At 36.7% G+C, this 20,871-nt stretch overlaps 1 protein-coding gene across 3 annotated transcripts in view; it reads right to left on the bottom strand.

Moving 5' to 3' along the window:
• Window positions 1–5,283: 5,283 nt before the first annotated feature.
• LOC5570137 (kelch-like protein 5) overlaps window positions 5,284–20,871 on the bottom strand; it is a 38,316-nt gene continuing 22,728 nt past the window's right edge. Inside the window, exons 3-10 of one of the 3 annotated variants that reach the window (XM_001653069.2) lie at window positions 19,440–20,001; window positions 19,187–19,377; window positions 18,911–19,117; window positions 18,658–18,845; window positions 18,496–18,602; window positions 7,131–7,253; window positions 6,768–7,067; window positions 5,284–6,134 (exon numbers count right to left, since the gene is read on the bottom strand). In XM_001653069.2, coding sequence (XP_001653119.2) covers window positions 6,057–6,134; window positions 6,768–7,067; window positions 7,131–7,253; window positions 18,496–18,602; window positions 18,658–18,845; window positions 18,911–19,117; window positions 19,187–19,377; window positions 19,440–20,001 — 1,756 coding nt within the window. In that variant the 3' untranslated portion in view covers window positions 5,284–6,056. Of the gene's footprint in view, window positions 6,135–6,305; window positions 7,068–7,130; window positions 7,254–18,495; window positions 18,603–18,657; window positions 18,846–18,910; window positions 19,118–19,186; window positions 19,378–19,439; window positions 20,002–20,871 lie in introns of all 3 variants that reach the window. The other 2 variants (XR_002501438.1, XR_002501439.1) reach the window with 2 other exon arrangements.

The following is a 20,871-nucleotide window of genomic DNA, read 5'->3' as shown; positions in this document are numbered from 1 at the left end:
AATTTTAATGTAAACGTGATAAAACATGACGATAACAATTTTTTGACAAATTTAGGCTGACAAAATTGGGTCAAAAAGCTGACAAAATCGGGTCAAAAAGCTGACAGAATCGGGGGTAGACAAAATCGGGGGCAGACAAAATCGGGGGCTGACAAAATCGGGTCAGTACTGTAATAAGCTAAAATCATCTTCCTCAAGTCCCGATGGTATCCCGCCGTGCTTTTTGAAAAAGTGCAGTATTGCTCTGATTGAATCACTAACAGCCATTTTCAACAACTCTCTTAGACAGTGCAAATTTCCTACGGCATGGAAATACTCGGAAATGTTTCCTGTATACAAGAAAATTAACAAACGTGATGTCGCCAACTATCGTGGTATCACTTCAGTACAATGTTTGAAACCTGCAAATCGTATATTTCTCCGAATCAATTTTATCCTAAGAGTTCCACATGTAGGCATTTAACACAGACTTTAAATCCGCCTTCGATCGAGTTGATCATGGAATTTTGCTTGACCGGCTAAGTAAGCTCGGAATCTTCGCTGATATCGTAAATTGGTTTTGGGCATACCTAAAGGATCGGAAGCTCGTAGTAAAAATTGGTGCTGACAAATCGAGGACTTTCGCCAATGTTTCCGGTGTGCCACAAGGAAGTAACCTGAGACCACTTCTATTCACGATATTCATAAACGATCTCTACATTGTCCTTCCTCCTGATTGTCGCCTATTTTATGCGGACGATTTAAAGCTGTATATGGCTATCATGAAAACTCATGACTGCTCGAATCTACAAAGTCAGATTGACTGTCTCGTTGAATGGTGGTCGGAAAACTTTCTGACCCTGAGTATCCAAAAATGCAGCATCCGATTACCTTCCAATACAACATCGCCAGCCAGACCTTTGCACGAGCTTCTCAAGTTCGTGATTTAGGTTTTTTTCTGGCGTTACGTCCCAACTGGGACAAAGCCTGCTTCTCAGATTAGTGTTCTTTTATGAGCACTTCCACAGTTATTAACTGAGAGCTTTCTTTGCCGATTGACCATTTTTGCATGTGTATATCGTGTGGCAGGTACGAAGATACTCTATACCCTGGGAATCGAGAAAATTTCCTTTACGAAAAGATCCTCGACCAGTGGGTTTCGAACCCACGACCCTCAGCATGGTCATGCTGAATTGCTGCGCGTTTAGCGCTACGACTATCTGGGCCCCCCAATTATTTAGGTGTAACTCTTGATACAGCATTCACTTTCCGTGCTCACTACGATGACATGATCTGCGGAGATTCTACCCCATTACCCCGAATCCCATTACCCCGAATGCCATTGACCCGAACGTCATTACCCCGAATTCCAAAACCCCGAATGACCCATCACCCCGAATGACATTACCCCGAATTCCATTATCATGGAGAAACGTCATCAATATCATCATGTCAAGATAATTGTGAATTCGGGGAAATAGCATTCGGGGTGATGGAATTCGGGGTAATGGTACACTCGGGGTAATGGAATTCGGGGTGATGTCGTTCGGGGAAATGACCTTCGGGGTAATGGGGTAGAATCTCTGCGGAGCCGTCAACTCGGATTTATGTATGTTTAAAATCACATGCGAATTCAAGGATCCACATTGCATGCGATCACTATACTGTGCGTTAGTATGACCGATACTGGAGTCAGACGTCGTTGTGTGGTGCCCATATCAGACTACCGTTTTGATTCATATTACGGACAGCTTTAAATTCCGGACACTTTGTATGGGACACTTTGTATGGGAAACATTTCACGCGAAGTGTTTCAATTTTTGCTGTTCAAAAGTTCTCAATTTCAAGGCTCGTTTTAGTAAACTTTTTCCAAAAATATCTCTGAAAATTTATAATGCCCAACTACCTTAGATGTCTCTTTGGTGGTTTAACGATTTCGATTGATGATTTGACTGTTCCATTAATGATTATCATGAGCTTTCCGGAATTCGATTCAAAGTGTCCGGAATATGAGGCAAAAGTGAGGAAGCGTCCGGAATAAGAATCATGAAAAGGCCACACATTTTGATTTATTTAAAATTATTGAAGTTGCGGAAGCGTATTCTTCACCCACCGTTCGAAAGTACAGGGCTTCCGACGCTCGATAGTGCTAAGGAACCATACAGAATGATTTATTTTGTATGCTCTATGCTGGGTTACACTTCCCTGAGTCCTTAAGTGTCCGTACAGGGTGTCTACTCGTTTACCGAAACGAAATTCCCTGATATTTCCAGGTTTTTTCCAGGTTTTATAAATTAGTTCCAGGTTCAAGAAATACTCTAATTTGATATGACCACAACAAATTGATGACAATTTTAAAAAGTGTTTTAAAGTGTATTCACTCTTCTAGACATTTTAAAGCGATGTGCTTACAATATTACAGCCTAATTCAAATATTCATATGAATTGTATTTAATAATTATGGTGTTTTTTATTTTGTTTGTATAAGTTCTGTCGATCATCTTGCTTAGAACACGGATAATAAAGTTCCCGTTTAATCTAATCCGACCTGTCTAACATTTACAAATGTGGTAATTTAGGTAAATGATTAATTGTTTGCATTTCATTCGAAAACTTTCAAGAGCTCTGAATGAATCATGATTGTAAAAAAATAATTCAAAGTTGTTCAAATTCCAGATTACTTATCCGGAATCGGTTTTTCAGAAACTGAATATTTTACAAAAAAAAATAGAAATTGTTTATGAAGCATGGCTGGTAGGGACTGAGTGGTTTGAAAATAGCAAATTCAGAAACCTCTTAGAAAAGAGACCAAACAGTATTCGAAAACAAATCGAAACCTAACAGGAACCAGGAGAAAAGAGTTTGATTCTTTATGGAATCAGACTTGACATTTCTCTGAGAATATTTTTTTTTTGTTTGAACTTGCCCGAGACGTTACGAAAAATAATAGTGTTTGTATTACTGCATTTTCAATGATTTTCTCAAGGAATTTCATCAGAAATAATCTCAGATATTTTCCCAAAGATCCAGATATAACTCTGAAGATTTCTTCAAATTAGATAAATGGATAGATATTTTAATTTAAGAGATTTGAACTTTTCTCCAGGATTTCATTTAGTGATTGTTTCCCATAAAACCACTTCAAGAATTTTCCTAAGGAATTTCTCAAAGGATTTTATTTTGGATATCTTAAATAACAACCTAATTTTTCCAAAAATAACCACAGAAATTACCTCGAAGTTTCCATCAGAAATTACTTCATATATAATTTCAGATATTTTTCAAGAAAATTCCTAATCCTCAAGGTTTTTTTTTCGGTAATTTTCCCATCGGTTTCCTAGAACATCGTCAAAGGCTCCCATTTTAAACATGTTGCAATATTCAACCTGATATGCCTTCAGGGATTTCTCAGGATTTTCTACATAATTGTTCTTCACAATTTATTCAAGATTTTGACTAGGAATTACTCTAAGAATATCTTGAGAAATTACTCCAGAGATAGTTTCCAAGATTTCTTTGGAAATTCCAGTAACAGTAACTCCTTCAGTAAATTTAAGAGATTTCTCAATAAAGTTTTCACAGAATTTTTCACAGAAGCATTCTTCCAAGAGTTTTTCGTGTCGAATTTCCAAAGCAAAAATTAGAGTAACCTCTAAAAAAACTTGTGTAAGTTCTAAAGTCCTTCTTGATAAATGAGGATTTTTAGGGAAACTCTTGACAAAACTTAAAAGTAATTGCTAAGATTATTGAAAAAAAGAAAAACAAATCAATATCTCTGTGAAGCAACTCCGAAATCGTGTAGGAATTATCGGAATTTCTTGGAAAAATAGCTGTAGTAGTAACTAACGTGGAATCTTAGATGAACTTTTGAGAATTCTATGGTTATTTTTTATTAGATTCATTGACGAATGTTTGGAACAATTGTAATCCTTGGATGAAATGCAGAGGAAATTCCAAAAATAAATAATAGAGAAACTGAACCACGAAACACTGGTCGAATATGAAATGTTCCTAATAGATTTACAGATTAATTACTCGAGGAATTTTTGTAACAATTCTTTGGAGTGAACGTGAACATAATGACGGAGAAATTCTTTAAAAAAAATCCCTGAAAGCTTATGAATTAACCTTTGCGGGCTTCTTTGAAGATATTCTGTGGGAATCTTTGGATGATCTGATAGAATTACAGCTGGAAAATTCGGTTAAAGAATTAGTGAAAAAAAACCTCGAGGAAGTCCTAGAATAGTCATTGGACAAAAAAAATTAAAGTAATGTAAAAAATTTCTGAAAGAATTAGTTGGATAGCCTTGTAACAGGCTCGGAAAGTTTCTCGAGGCCTCATAGAATTTTGCATCAGAATTTACTACAAGTAAGATAGGGAAAAGAGATCCTTCAGAGACCATATTGGTTAAAATAGAGATCTTTCATCATAAATAGAGACTTATTAGAGATTTGAAAGAAAATAGAGACCAAGTCTCTAAAAAGAAACCTGCCCCAGCCCTAGATATGTGAATCCTATACTGCGCAGCCGAATTTTTTTTTAATTGAGTATTCTGGAAAGTAATGGTAATCTCTGGATTTTGGCGCAAAAACCCTTTGCAGTGAACATATTCTACCATGAATTACTGCCTCAAAATATTTTCCCTGATTGTAATTCAAATTCCCTGAGAATTCCAGGTTTTTTCCAGGTTGAATAAAATTCCCTGATAATTCCAGGTTTTCCAGGTTTTTTCAGGTAGTAGACACCCTGCCGTAATATGAATCAAAACGGTACATGGATTGCGAGAATTGAAGCGATTCAAAAAAAATTTGTACGATATGTCTTACGTGATCTTTCATGGCGCGACCCACTAAACCTGCCACGATATGAGGATCGTTGTTTCTTTTTGAATGTGTAAATGTAATATTGTAATCTAGTTCCTCGTGCACTTTTTGATTTGATTTCATTCATTGTAATACCAAGAAGAAGAAGAAGAAGTTTAGTTTGTTTGTTTAGTTTTTACGCCTTTTTTGATCTCAATAAAATGCGCATTAGCTCATTCAAGGAGGCTTTCCATCATCACACTTCATTAAGACTTTGAAGTTCGATGAAGGCAATAAATAAATGTTGTGGTGAAATAAACAGTTAAAAATAGTACGACATAAAATACTGTATAGGTACCTAGGATTTACACATAATGATTGGAAAGCCATTTGTTTAGTACTAAAATACATTTTATTAATTGATCATCAGTGTAATAGTATTGAGTATAAATAGTATAAAAATTAGTACCATTTTCTCTTGTGCTATAGCCTGACATCAGATTTGCCTTTTTACAAGGGTGCCTTTATTCACTGTCTTCAAGCGTATGCTACACTCGTCTTTCGTTCGTTAAACTTCTATTGAACAAGCTTGTATACTCGCTTGCTTTCTACTTAAAAAAAATCATTTAATAAACCGAAAGTTTTGTCACATACTGGGCCCTTCCCCTGTTCTAACCGGGTTCTGCTCCTGAATTTGCTCACAACTCACATAATACTTAACCTAACAGCCACGCAGGAGTATACATTGAGAGAAAATCAAATCGATCAAAAGTACCTAGATTCCCTGCTACTTCGTTCATTTTAAATTTAATTGATTTAGCCGATCACAGATAAAGTAACTAAAATCTCGCCGCGATCTCCCACCGGATCCGCGGTTTTTTAGTTTCCTGTCTCCCTTGTGTTGTCTTATTTTGGCTACAAATCTTTGGGCATGGGCGAATGACCATCAATCACATCATCGAACTTGCTAACTAATCTCAGAAGTGGGAGGGACCGGGGACAGGCAGAATGACGCGCAGCATCCGGCGGGGATCGCAAATCGCGAGGGTTGGCTTGCTATGCTTCGCGTTACACTGGAAAGCTGTATAAATGTGGATAAATGAAACTATTTTCTAAAATATAATAGAATAAAATCATCACAGGAAAGAAAATCGTCTTCATTGCAATGTGGGTAGGATTCGATTTGGGGGTTTGTCCTAATCTATCGCATTATCTTGTATAACGTAGGAATAGTTCGATACATATATCTTCACTTGGATGGGCAGCCTTGCGTTCTAAACGTAATAATCAAAGATCCTAAATTGACGCCTATAGTAATAGTTACCGCTACGAGAGGAACCCGCTCCTCTGTTCTGTAAGAAGAAATGAAACGAGAGAATAACATAAGGACGAACACATGAGCAGAAAAGCAAGATGGTTACGGTTCTTCGCTGTGTCTAGAGGAGATTCGTGAATACCCGAAGCATCACGGATCTCGATTCGAGAGTTGTCTACATCTCAAGGCATATTGAGCTATATCTTACACTTAAACACTGTATGCAGCAGCATTCGATTAGAGCGCTTTGTTCAGTAAAACGAGTTTCATTCTATAATAGTGTTAGATTGTAGTTCTTGTGCATGCTATTACGGACAGAAGAGGTGATTGTGCGGTTTCCATTTGTTTTCTATAGGACAATGTGTGCCTGCTTGTATATGACGGGGTTATAGCTACTTTATGAAAAATATATCGTTTCGTTTGATTTCATATTCGCAGGTGTAAACGTTTCAGATGACTTGCTTAATGGATGGTATCCTTTCAGTTGCGCCCTTTGCAACTTCGTTCTTTGATTAGACTCTAACAATACTTAGCAGTAAAATGGATAGTAGTAAACACACGAACACGCGAGATGCTGTATTATTTGAAACGTCCGTTGAATGAGGGACGCCCTTAGGAATGGAGAAGCATCACTAGCAATCAGTGCCGTAGTGGAACTCTTGTACTAAACCGCAGTGTTCGTCGAGGATGAAGATGACACCAACGCTCCAGCTATCGAAGCCACCGATGGGCCACTAGTTGCGACTACAGTGGTTCCCGCGGTGGATGTAAAATTGTTGGGGATTGCCACCACGCAGGCACCAGCACGGCTATAATTGACAGGGGCGATCTGTTGCCATTCGTTACTTTCCGTGTCGTACTGCTCGACCGTTTTCAAATACTGATTACCATCGTAGCCTCCAACGGCGATAAGCCAATCACCCAGTACACTCACACCGATGGCATCGCGTCCTACACTGAGCGAAGCGATCTACAACGAATAGAAATTATCAGTCGTGGAACTGAAGAATCGTAACAGAATTCAAGAATTTACCAGAGTCCAAGTATCAGTCGTAGGATCATATCGTTCCACTGTTTCGGTTCTGCAAACTGCTGGATTACTTGCCGGACAATCATGTCCTCCCAAGGCATACAGATATCCATTTAGGACGCCAACCTACAAGAGTATTTAGTAATGGGGCGAATTGCATGATATATATGCGTGATGTAGTGGCAGTTATCGTATAAATAATAGGTAATATTGTTGCAATTGTTGTTAGAGGGTCATTAGATTAAGGGCTGGTCATGAGCAACTTTGCCGAATACGCCATCTTTGTAAGTGGTCAGGACCCTGAGATATCCGCAAACCAGAAGGTTCATGCATACTAACAGTGTCTGGTGGCGAAATTCGGTAGCTCAATTCCTTTAGCTATTTAACAACTTTTCCCAAGACACCATCCTTTCAAGTCATAAGGATCTAGAGATATCATATCCATATGTTCTAAAGGTTACTTAAGATACCCTGAAAATTACTACAAGGCTCAAGAATCCATCATTCAATCATCAAAAATTAAAAAATAAACAGTTTTTTCGTTCAAATTTAAAGAAATTCTCATAAAAATCTATCATTGCGATCCATTTAGCAAGTGTAATGCAATGATAGATTTTCTTAAACATTGCAGCAAAAAAACTGGTTTTGAGTAAAACGATGATGGTTATTTTCCTCTTAACCAGAAAATTCTCCAAAGATTGAGCCATAAATTCCTCTCTGAAGATATTTTTTTTTTCAAAAATATCTCAATTAATCTTTTAGTTCTCCAGGATTTCATCCAATGATTCTTCCATTTCATTGAGGCAGTTATCTAGAATTCAACCAGTAATTTCTCCAAAGAAGCTTCCAGAGATTTCTGAGGATGTCCTTGAAACTTATCGTACAGGATTTCTTCGAGATTACAACCAAGAATCACTCAGAAATTACTCCTAAGACTCCTTCAGGAGTTCCTCAAAACCCGGGAGACTTTTCTAAAGGAAATCTAAAAGTAATCTCTGGTGTAACTTCTGTAGAAATTTCTGAAAAGTCCTGTAAGGATCTTTAAAAGAACTCCTGGGCTCACGAGGGAGTCTGGGAGTATTTTCTAGATACATAGCTTGGATAATTATTTAAAAAAAATCAAATCCTTGTGGTAATAAACATCTTGCAGCATTTTCTGGAGAATTTCTTGAATAACATGGGATGGAATCCCTAAAGCAATTTGAGGAGGAATGATCGGAGAAGTAACTGAAAAAAAAAAAAACTTTTTGAGATTCGAAAGTTTTTTTTTCGAGAAATTACTCGATAAATGTCTAAAAAAAACTACACGATTCCAGAATGAAATACTGGAGTAGTACTTCAGAACTTTCTGCTTAAAATTTCAGGAATACTTGGAAGTCTTTTTAATAAATTGTCTGGAATAATCATTGGAGAAATTGCTGTGGTAATCTTGAAGGTCTCTATATAAAAATGGCCGAAAAATCAGCGTTAGTACTCCTAAAGAAATTCTCTGAGGACACTTCTAAGCATTCTATGGGGATTTACGGGGATTTCGTGTGTACAAAAGGTGTTTAGAGTAATGTTTTTCATGAATTTGTTTAGCAACATCATCAGACATTATTTCAGGCACTTGCCAAAGATTCATTCGGGAATGGTTCGAACATATCTACAGGAATCCATCTAGAGATTTATGCAAGGATTTCCCTAGAAATGCATCCGACATGTTCGTCAGAGGTTTTCTGAGCATACCTCCAGAAATTACTCCAGTGATTCTTCCAAGGATTTTTTCAGGAATTCTTCCAGTAATCCTTTGAGAAATTTTCCTAGAAAGTCTACAAATAATTTATCTGGGAATTCGTTCATAGTTGTCTCCTGGAATTTTTTTTCGGAAATCATTGAAGAATTTCCTAAAAAAATCAGGAAATTTTTCTAGAGGAAATCTAAAAGTAGTTTCTGTAGAAATTGCTGATATAGTAATTTAAGTATTTTAAAAGAACTCCTGGACTTACGAGGAAGTATTAGAGGATTTTCTAGATAAAAAGCTTAGATAACACAGCGACATTTTTGCGTGTCTCAAGAACCAAATTATGTGTCTCTAGTAGATTTGGGGTTGCTGAATCTGATGCCGTTCTCAGAAATGATCCAGCAGGTCACAATTTTTAGCTACAGGTCGCCAAAGTTGTAGAAAACACAGTTTTTTTTATGTTTACATAAAATTTAAAGCATGATTTATCAAATTGTTTTGTAATCTTGTCCACTAAGCCTGCATAAAAAGACTTGAACTTTCATTTTAGATATAATTTGGCTGAAATTGAATGTTTAAATTTAGATTAAACCTATTTTTTCAACATGCTTTCAGTATCAATACAAAATTCTTCGTTTGTCTTATATGGCAAAATACAATACATTTCTAAACCATCAAAAAATAACTTTTTGCAATTCCGTTGCAAATCAATCAACTTTTCATTGAGAAGTTGATCAACATAACGGCCTACTTTTCCTACAAAAAAAACAGTGCTGAAAAGTGCTACTTTTCAGCACTCTTTTCGGTGCTGAAAAGTAGCACTTTTCAGTACTGTTTTGGTAGGCGTCAACCGAATAACCCAGTCTCTTCATGCCATTTGTGCTTTTTCTGTGAGTCTAGACGAGTCGTTATCACCTCGGGTGACGGTAGGCGACTAGTGTTCAAATGGGAGCGAATCGTACCTCACCGCACAGAATCAGAGCCGTAGCGTTGCATCATGGCGCCCTTGGCGAACCCCCATTTGAGCGCCCCCTTGTCAAAGATTAAATCAAAACTTATATTTGTTCTATTCATAAAACAAGCCAAACATTCCATAAAAATTCCAGAAGGCTTCTATTTGAAATTCTATAGCGACTTAAGGCAAGGTATCATATTGAATTTTTATAATGTTGCGAAATTTGACTGCAAAGATGGAACAAGCTTTTGGGGAAGAAAAATCTGATAAAATATATTTGCATCATATTCAAAACTTCGCATTTCATCTTGCCCCACCCACTTTCCCCGGTGTACCTTACATTCTTTACCTAATAATACACTGGTTGCGCATGTCCGCAAAACGCATAATTGTTCTGCAATATTTGAACTATAGGAGAAAAATGGATTGATATTAGCACATATAACAACTAATCCGAAGAAACATCCGGCTTGTAGAGTGTTTATTCAAATAGTTTAGCGTGTAAACCAGATTACTATGACAGTGACCTGGTATATACGTGAATTCATCCATATAATCGTTCATCAAACTGACGGATAAAACGACGTATGCGTCTGCAGAGGACAAAAGTAAGAAATTATTCAAACAGTTTCCCCTAGTCAATTTTTGAATTTCAATCTTAAGCATATGCACAGATTCTTTGATCGAACGAAATTGTTGAAATGTTCAAAATTGCAGCAAAGATAGTGCTGGTGGTTACGTCATCCATGCAAATATGGGTAGCATGGTGAGCATCACAACAAGAGAGAGAGAGAACCACAAAAAAAAAATCCTCGCATTTTGTTTTGCACTCGAATCGCTTGAGAATCCGTGTTGAAAATTTTGAGTTCATCTTTTTCTCCTCAGAAAAACGGTAAAATCTCCTCCTCTTTGCAACGCAGAGGAGTTTCTATCAAGCCTGCTTAAATATGAACTCGTCACAGAAATCCTGCAGAGTATCAATCCAAAGCTTAAATATTGACGTAAAAATATACTGAACTGTTGCAGCAAATGTTCCAGATATTAAAACGAGATTCTTCTGGATATAGTTTTTTGTTCGAAAGTTTTTGTCCAACTAAACAAAAAAATATCTTAGCAAAATGAGGGGTGTCAACTATTTCTAGCATATATTTAACACTTCAGTCGTCGCGCTGTTGTATTTTGTACAACAGTAGTGAAAAAACCTCGCTTATGGTCCACTGCATCAGCGTGGTGGTTCTGATGGTGGCAAACCGCGCGACGACTGAAGGGTTAAAACAAATTTACCAACTTCTTTTTTTATTTTATAAATAGTTATGGCTTAATGAATGAAAATTCAAAACAAACAAAAAACGAAAGTTTGGTCAAGTAAGTCCAATGATTTTTAGTTAGTGCAAAACATTCTGTTCCAGTTTCTTAAGGTAAATCTACCAAGTACCAAGTACAAAGGTCAATATGCGAATGACAACAGGAATTTCTACATTGTTTTGCTCAGAAATCAGGAGTACCTACTCAAATTAGTATTCTGGTACTCAAATTAGTATTCTGATGTTCTGTCAGAATGACACCAAGTGTTAAATTTCATAGATTGTCCAGGATTTCCTGTGATAACTAGGATGATTAGAGGGGTTGTATGTTCAATAGCTTTGTTTGTTTCTTCATGGACGCTCCTTTAAAACCGACTGCGCTTAAAGTTCAAATACAAGTCTACCTCTCAATAGTATACCAGGAAATTTACATGCAAAAACCTTTCATTACAAAGAGAAGGAGCTGCCAAAAATCACAGATTGTGTTGAGCATTGTGCAACAATTCTTATCTATATTTAGTGTGAATCTTGCTAAAGATAATGTAAAAACTCTGCACAAAACTTAAAAAAACCTCAGAACTCAGAATATATTTTTAAAAGCATTTTTTTTTCCGTTCAAAATCATCGAAGTTTACATGAAAATACTTATGTTCACTGTATTCTATTCTGCATTCGAAACACAGTGAACATATTTGTCGAACAAATGTCAGTTTGGGCTTGTAAAATAAACGCAATGTATAAAACATCTTGTGCGTTCTTATTTTGAAACTTTAATCAAATAAAAAATAAATTTATGTGTAAACAACGTATGCGAAATTTTGAAAATAAACAATTTTAAAGTAAACTTCATAAAATGTTCACCAAATCTAATTTTTCAATTCTCCGCTGTTATGTGATCGATTTATTTTTTTGAAATTGACGTCTTGTTGAAAATGTCCCTTCCAAAATCTTGTCAAGTGCATTGCGGATTTTGGCGCCCTCTGAATGCTGGCGCCCTTGGCGGGTGCCAACCTGGCCAACCGCACGCTACGGCACTGCACAGAATAAGCACAATTGCATCTTGGGTTGAGGTGAGAATTGTCGGTGTCGTATAGCAAGGTGACAATTCTCGAATAGAGTGAAGTGACTTTCCATTTGGTTTACACGGCGAATCACTTCACTCGACTACATCCGTGACATCACGCTCCCATCTGTATCATGTAGATTTTCATTCCCTATTGGAGGAAATAACAGGTAAGACAGCACAAACAGTAGCTGACTACAATCGCTGGACGATCCGAACATCATCAGAATCGCTAGCCTGTGTCGGTACCAGATTGCAACCAACACAGGCTGGCGGTTCTGATGACCATAGCAACGAGTGAATTCGGCACCGCTCAAACGTCAAAATAGTGAACTCGTGCATTGGTCCATAGGGAATGAAGATCTGCATGACACCGATTTGCGCGTGAAAATTTGTGACATTCATGGGTACTTATCACAGCCTACGTGATTGAAAAATACTGAATTGAAACTACGCATGGCTGTATGCCCATGTGAGTTCTGTTGAAATGTTTGTTTGTGCTTTTAGAGTTCATCCAGCTGAAACGGCATTTTTCAAAATACCTAGCAAAAAATGTTGTATGCAACTCGTTGCAAAACTCGATTTTTTCAGCACTCGTTGTATTTATCCAACTCGGCGAGCCTCGTTAGATAAATGTACAACTCGTGCTGAAAAAATCATCATTTTGCAACTTGTTGCATAAATAACTATTTAAGCACCGACAATATTACGAACTCTTATGATAAGTGTTGTTTAACGTATAAAGTTTGAATTATGTGGCAAATTTAGCAAATAAATTGCCATACAAGCTGACAAACTTGCATGCAAATTGACTGATATAGTCAAATTGTGCATTTTCAACAGGCAATATCTCAAAAACAAGACGTGCTATGATATTTTTGAAAACGGCAATGGATTTAGCCCTTCTTAATTGAGTAAATAGCGGTATTTTCATGCTTGAGACAAAAACGTGTTCCGCAGTGTAATTATTAAAAAAATAATAAATCAAATCTCTTGGTAATATCCTGCAGTATTTTCTGGAGGATTTTTTCAATAACATGAGCCTAATTCCCTAAAGATATTTGAGAATTAACCGAAAAAAACCTTTTTTATGATCTATGAAGATTATACGATAAACATCTGATAAAAAAAAACTACAGGATTTCAGAATGAAATACTGTAGTAGTACTGGAATGGAATGTAATTTCTGGAATCCTTGGAAGAGTTCTTGATAAATTGTTGGGAATAATCATTGAAGCAATTCTTGTGAAAATTTTAAAGGAATCCATATAAAAATGGTTGGAGGACTAACTGGAAAATCGGCGTAGGCACTCCTGAAGAAATTCTCTGAGATTTCGTATGTACAAGTATGTTACTCTAAGTATTTTGCATGAATTTGTCTAGCACATCATCAGAAATTATGCCAGGCACTTGTCAAAGCTTCATTCGGGAATTGTTCGAACATGTCTACAGGAATTCATCCAGAGATTCATTCACGTATTTCCATACAAATTCATCCAAAATATTCTTCTGATGATACCTCCATAAATTACTCCAGTGATTCATCTAAAAATTCTCCAAAAATGTGCCAAGAAAGTCATTAGTCTTCCGACAAAATATCCAAAGGGTTTTCTTCCAAGATTTTTGTTCAGGACTCCTTTAAAAATACAATCAAGAATCCCTCAACAAATTGCTCTACCAAAAATACTTTTCTAGGTATTTCGTCACAAATTTACTCTAAAAATACTCTATCGTTGTTTAGTTATTCATCCAACTATTTTCCCTGAATTTTCTAATATTTTCTAATTTATATCTTCCATTTCTGATCTATGTGCTCAACTAATCATTTATATAAGAAAATCTCTACAGGAATTTCTCATTCAGAAATGTCCCTTTCTTCCAGCATTTTCTAGATTGTTTTTCTAGGCATTCTGAATTCATAAAGCAAATCTTTTTATGATTTCCTCCAAAATATTTGTTCGTGATTTCGGGAGAAATCATAAGAAATATGTTGATTATTTTCACTAGTAATTTGCTAACAATACTGCAGAAATAATTCTAGAGATTTATAAAAGACATGGAACAAGTTAATGGGCAGTATTACTGAAGGAAACCCTAAAATCATTTTCAACAGGCAATATCTCAAAAACAAGACGTGCTATGATATTTTTGAAGACGGCAATGGATTCAGCACTTCTTAATTGAGTAAATAGCGATATTTTCATGCTTGAGACAAAAACGTGTTCCGCAGTGTAATTATTAAAAAAAATAATAAATCAAATCTCTTGGTAATATCCTGCAGTAGTTTCTGAAGGAATTTTTTCAATAACATGGGAATGGAATGTAATTTCTGGAATCCTTGGAAGAGTTCTTGATAAATTGTCGGGAATAATAATTGAAGCAATTCTTGTGAAATTTTCAAGGAATCCATATAAAAATGGCTGGAGGACTAACTGGAAAATCGGCGTAGGCACTCCTGAAGAAATTCTCTGAGATTTCGTATGTATGTTACTCTAAGTATTTTGCATGAATTTGTCTAGCATCATCATCAGAAATAATGCCAGACACTTGCCAAAGCTTCATTCGGGAATTGTTCGAACATGTCTACAGGAATTCATCCAGAGATTCATTCACGTAATTCCCTACAAATTCATCCAAAATGTTCTTCTGTGGATACCTTCATAGATTACTCCAGTGATTCATCTAAAGATTCTCCAAAAATGTGTCAAGAAAGTCATTAGCCTACCGACAAAATATCCAAAGGGTTTTCTTCCAAGATTTTTGTTCAGGACTCCTTTAAAAATACAAACAAGAATCCCTCAACAAATTGCTCTACCTAAAATACTTCTCTGGGTATTTCTTCACAAATTGCTCCAGAAATACTCTATCGTTGTTTAGTTATTCGTCCAAATATTTTCCTTGAATTTTCTAATATTTTCTAATTTATATCTTTCATTTCAGATCTATGTGCTCAACTAATCATTTATATAAGGAAATCTCTACAGGAATTTCTCATTCAGAAATGTCCCTTTCTTCCAGCATTTTCTAGATTTTTTTCTAGGCATCCTGAATTCATAAAGCAAATCTTTTTATGATTTCCTCCAAAATAAGTGTTCATGATTTCGGGAGAAATCATAAGAAATATGTTGATTATTTTCACTAGTAATTTTCTAACAATACTGCAGAAATAATTCTAGAGATTTATAAAAGACATGGAACAAGTTAATGGGCAGTATTACTGAAGGAAACCCTAAAATCATCTTACAAAATTTGTTGAGGAAAACCTAATGAACTGCTGTAAGGAGTTAAAAATGAACTTCTGGATGTGCACACTTGAGGAAGAATTTTCCATGAATATTTATAAAATGATTATTGAAGATATTGCCAAACGGAGCCATGAAAAATGCATTGCAAGATTTAATGCGGGGAATTACTGGAAAGAAAATCTGGAAAAATCTCAGCAGAGCTTAATAAAGATATAATAGGAGGAATTACTATAATTATTGCTGTAGTCTTTTTTTTCTGGTAGATATTATAATTTAAATTTATGAAAAAATCATATCATATATAACTTGACAAATACTTAAGAAATCGGTTAAAAAATATGCTGGAGCCGTCCCTAGATGAAATACAGAGAAATCTTCTGAGAATTTCTTGGAGGAACTTCATGAGGAGCCCATGCACGAATACGGTGAAAAATCCTGGATGAAATTTTATAAGAATTTCTGGAAAATTCACTGGAGTAATCCCTAGAAGATCTCTTAGAGGAATGCCATGGGTATGTTTTCATTGTTTCTTGATGTCCGAAATAATTCGTAGTAGATGAAAAACCCGAATTTAGTACTATACCATTTAATTCCATCCTTTGACAGATACGCGTATTTCGACCTCAACTGTAAGGCCATCTTCAGTGTCGTGTACTAGACTCGACTCAAGTTAAGCTGTCAGGCAGCTCCAACTCAATACCATACAAAAAAAAAATCTTCGAGCTGTTTAGTAGAATACCTATACTAAACAGCTCGAAGATTTTTTTTTTTTGTATGGTATTCAGTTGGAGCTGCCTGACAGCTTAACTTGTCAAGGCTGAACCCTCGGTCTGGCTTTTGCCAAGTTTCCCCTCTACCAGGACCAATACTCAGACGGACTAGGCAATGGCGCCCACATGAACACTGTTTTTTTATTAGTATTGTGGCGTGGTAGTTTTTGAAAAGTACCCATATTCCCTTGCTTCTGAGAAAAGGAAGCATTATGAAAATCAGCAGCTCCATTAGAATTTGTTTGAAATAGTAGTGTAGAATTTGTTTGAAATAGTAGTGCATTACTAATACTGTCTAGTCGAAATGGTTTTGAATAATTTTTCATTCAAGTGATATTCTGATTACTATTGTCTTTTACGTAAGATTAGAGTCTTAAATGTCAAGTGTCGTCAAGTCTTAACAAAATTAGGCTGTTTAGTAGTAGTTCTAGTTAATTTCATTTTTTGTTGTTAAAAATATTTATTGGTCATTACGTTCATATATCCTTAAAGAAAAAAGTCGCTTTCCTTGTCTGTTCAACAATTTTTCGAAACTAGCAAGTGTACCCTAATGATCGATCTCAGCGTCTTACTTTCCATAGTCATTTTTATAGTGAATATTGAAGAGTAAAGTTACCTTAGGCTTCAATTACAGTCTCCTACAAGATTCACTTTTCGGTGGCAAATGCAATGCTTCACAACGCCTACTTTCTACTTGTAAATTTTGCGAAAATGAAGCTGGAATTAGATTATTTATACCGCTGTTACAAAAGAGGTATTTCTTATTATGGCAATGTAAAAACCATATTAAAAAAAGATTGTCGCCACTCATTTCTACTCAGTGAATCTACTAGTCATTTTCCTAAGAATTCCTAAGTATTCCCTACGTCGTATATGATAACGATGTATCTAGCTAGCTAATAGTAAGAGTGGCTACGGATCATTCTGGTTAGCAAAAGGCAAACTGAACGTCACCAATAGTATTAATGTCCACTTCGAATAGATTAATTATTTGAAATGGGCATCAATTATATCAATGACGCAGAATGTCCGTTGGATCACATCCGAGATATTATTGCGTCTATGCCATATGAATTATGACGCGGCTTTAAGCAAAAAATGCCAAAATGTGATACCACCACTACAGGTTACGCCTTTGGTTTCCATCATATGGGCTAATGGATTATGCCCTCCCATCGCGGCAAGGTCGCATAACCAAGGGGAGGGTACTAAACAGCTCGAAGATTTATTATCATAATTCGTAGGAAAATTTCTGAAGCACTTTTTGGGAGAATTCGTAGAAGACTTTGCGAAGGAATCCCTGTAGAAGTCTTGTTGATACAAGATTTACTGAAAAAAAATCAAAGTAGAAACTCTTGGATGAGTTTCTCAGATTTTTTTGATACCTCCTAAGAATAACAATAAAAAAAAGATTGCCGGAAAAATATTTAGAAATTTTTTGAAGGAAATCCTGAGACAATCTCAATCAAAAAGAATTCTGAGTAATCCCTATAGAAAGTACTGAAGAAATCAGTGTTCTACTATTACACGTTGGATTTCATGGAGCGAATTCTTTTCTGTGTATTCCACAAAAAATCGCTGGAAGAATTTGTAGGAGAAATTCCAAAAAACCTATGGGGTATTGTCAACAAAGATCATTACAAAAATGAAAAAAAATGGATAAATTACAATTTCTCTTATATATTTTGAAAAATTTATCAGAAAATTTCTGTAGGATTTATTTTAAATACTCTTACTACTAGAAAAAAAAATCATTTCATTTATCCATTGATTTCTTGCCAATTTTCTATTGAATAATAATAGACACTTTTTCACTTCATCTTGGAGTGTCGTTGATAAGACCAGATGACCGTCCAAGATTTTGTTTCTAGGAATCAGGGATCAAACCAGAAAAGTTTTCAAAAACTCTTTCAATGCCATTTTAGGAGTTTTTCTGAACCATTAAAAAAAATCTGTAGAAATCTCTACAGGAATTCTTAGATGTTACCTAAATGCAAAACCAGGAGGAATCTATCGAAGAACGTCTTCAGAAAAAATGGAGATTTCTGGAGAACAACAAAGCCTCCCAGAGCAGTGACTCTGTTCAAATTGACAATCACCAATTGGTTCAGTCGCCTTTTCACAATCGAGAGATCCAAACCGATACTGTTTTTACCTCATTTTGTTTATTGTGTAAGAAAGCAAGAAAGGAGAAAACGATCTGCATAGTGTTATGTTTTACGACGTTGATGGGCTAGATAGGTCTCAAAAATGGTCGTTTTGCGTGAATTATATTGTTCAAGGTTTTTTTTTTGTTTCAAATACTTACCCCTACACCTCCTCGTCGCTTATTCATTGGTGCACGCAAGGTCCACTTGTTCGTATGAGGATCGTAACACTCAACCGTTCGATGGCACACGCTTCCATCTCTGCCTCCTGCAAATAAACTCTGCATTATAAATTGCCCCGACTAGAAAACTAGAAAACCAACCAATCACAAACAATCTGGCATTCAGAACTGCAACTCCGGCAGTGGATCTCATAGAAGACATTGGTGCTACGTAGCTCCACGTACGGGCAGCAGGATCCCATCGTTCAACGGTTGCTAGATAACTCCACCCATCGTGTCCACCAACCGCGTACAGTGGCCCTTCTAGGAATGCAACTCCTAGACCGTGTCTTGAAAAAAAGTGTACAAAATATCAAATTGCAGCCCTAATCACAATTGTAATCATCAAACTCACCTAGGCGTGCCCATCGGTGGCACGATCGAGCTCCAGGTCATCGTTGTCAAGTCAAAACACTCAACGGTATTCAGCGTCTTCAGACCATCTCTACCGCCAACAATAATAAGCTTATCATCCATTACGGCAACGCCGAACTGGAGTCGTCTGGCTGGCATATTCTTCAACAGAGTCCACTTGTCCAAACGTGGCTCGTAGCTTTCTATGCTGTAATAGTGCATTGAAATCAAAATCAAAACTCATCTGTTCATCATGCTCTGCGTATATCATCCATACCTAATAGCGCCTTTATGACCGTCCATTCCTCCAACAGCCAGCAGTTTACCAATCGTAGACTTTCGCGGTCTTGTTCGTTGCGTTGATATTTGCGATCGTCTTCCGGGAATAAGATGCCATTTGAACGCCTCCATCACCAACTGTTGGCACTCGTTAGCACCGCAGAGAGCTTCCACGTGATCGACTATGAACTGAAATGAAAAATTTCCTATGAGATTCACAGTTCCCCACAAATACAAATGCCGAACAATACCGATGGTTGCAGAAGTGGCAATCGTATCAGCGCCAACAGTTCTGGTATGTACTGTTTTCGATTTTCCGAATCGAACTGAATCCAGGCCATCAGTGCGTGAAATACCTCCTGCTCGTTAGGAACATTTAAGTCGTCGCTTTTCAGTAGCGTTGAAAGTTGCACTGAATCCAGCTGGAAGAATTCCTGATTCTTCCAGACCTGCATAAAGTGCTGGCAAGTGTAGGCCGATGCGATTTTTAGCAGTGCGGTACATCCCTGCTGCTCGGCGAATAGCGAGAATCCCAAGCAATTGGACGGGTGCAGCTGGCGGGCAAGGAACGTACAGCACGCGTTGACGATCGTGCTGAGCTGAAGTAGACAAGCGGTTGCGAGCAGGGTTTCGACCGTATCTTCCCGCAGCTCTATGGTTCCCGTGTAGCAATACTGGATGAGAAGCTGCAACGCTTCACCGGACACTTCCTGGAGGGTGATTTCTTCCTGTTGACTCTCCCGCAGATGGCCGGTGAACATTGCACTGAAGTAGGCTGAGGATGCCGACAGTACCAAACGGTGGGCTGGAATGCTGGAGAAAGCAGCATTGGGTATGATTAGTATAAGGTTTGAGAAATAAGTTTGGGCATTGCATTAGTGAGAAAGCACAATAGACAAATGAATTCAAAAGTAGCGGCACAAAATGCACACAGTATATTTGCCATGTCAACGATATGTCGGTCTAAAGATAAAAAAATGATAAAAAGATAAAAATGAATGATACTTCACAAATGAATGTATGAAACAGAAGCCAGAAACAGGATGAAAATATAAATAAATGAAAACTGAATTTAGTACTATACCATTTATATTCCACTAGAGTTTGACAGATTCGCGTATTTCGACCTCAACCGTAAGGCCGTCTTCAGTGTTGAGTACTAGACTCGACCTACAGTGTCTAGTACACGACACTGAAGAAAGAAATACACGTATCCGCAAAAGGAAACAAACTCTACTGGAATTAAATGATATAGTACTGAATTTTGTGTTCATTTATTTATAGCACGAATTAGTCGATTTACAGCTCGAAGATTTATTATCAGGATAAAACGAGCTCACCTAATAATTCTAAAGCTTATCATTCTTACATCCATTGACATCCCATTCCACACAGTAAATGCACAAGTTAATGAAACGAATAACTGACAAAACATACAGTTCTTTCTTTATGGCTTATAAAAATTGGTGGGTTGTATACCCGGGTTGTATACGAATACCCCGAGAAATCCCAGACATAATGCTCAGATAAATTTTACCATTAATTGCTGGATGATATTGTGAGTTCGGTCAATCATTACAAAAAGGTAAACTCTCGAAAATTAGGCAAGTAACTCTATGTGAATTTCAAATCAAAAATACAATTTTGCTAGGTTTTACCCTTGGTGATTTTGTAAAACTTGAA

Source organism: Aedes aegypti, chromosome 3 (assembly GCF_002204515.2).
Source record: "Aedes aegypti strain LVP_AGWG chromosome 3, AaegL5.0 Primary Assembly, whole genome shotgun sequence".
NCBI classification, from domain to species: domain Eukaryota; kingdom Metazoa; phylum Arthropoda; class Insecta; order Diptera; family Culicidae; genus Aedes; species Aedes aegypti.
The sequence above is the reverse complement of the archived record's forward strand: the minus strand, read 5'-3'. Positions and strand labels throughout refer to the sequence as shown.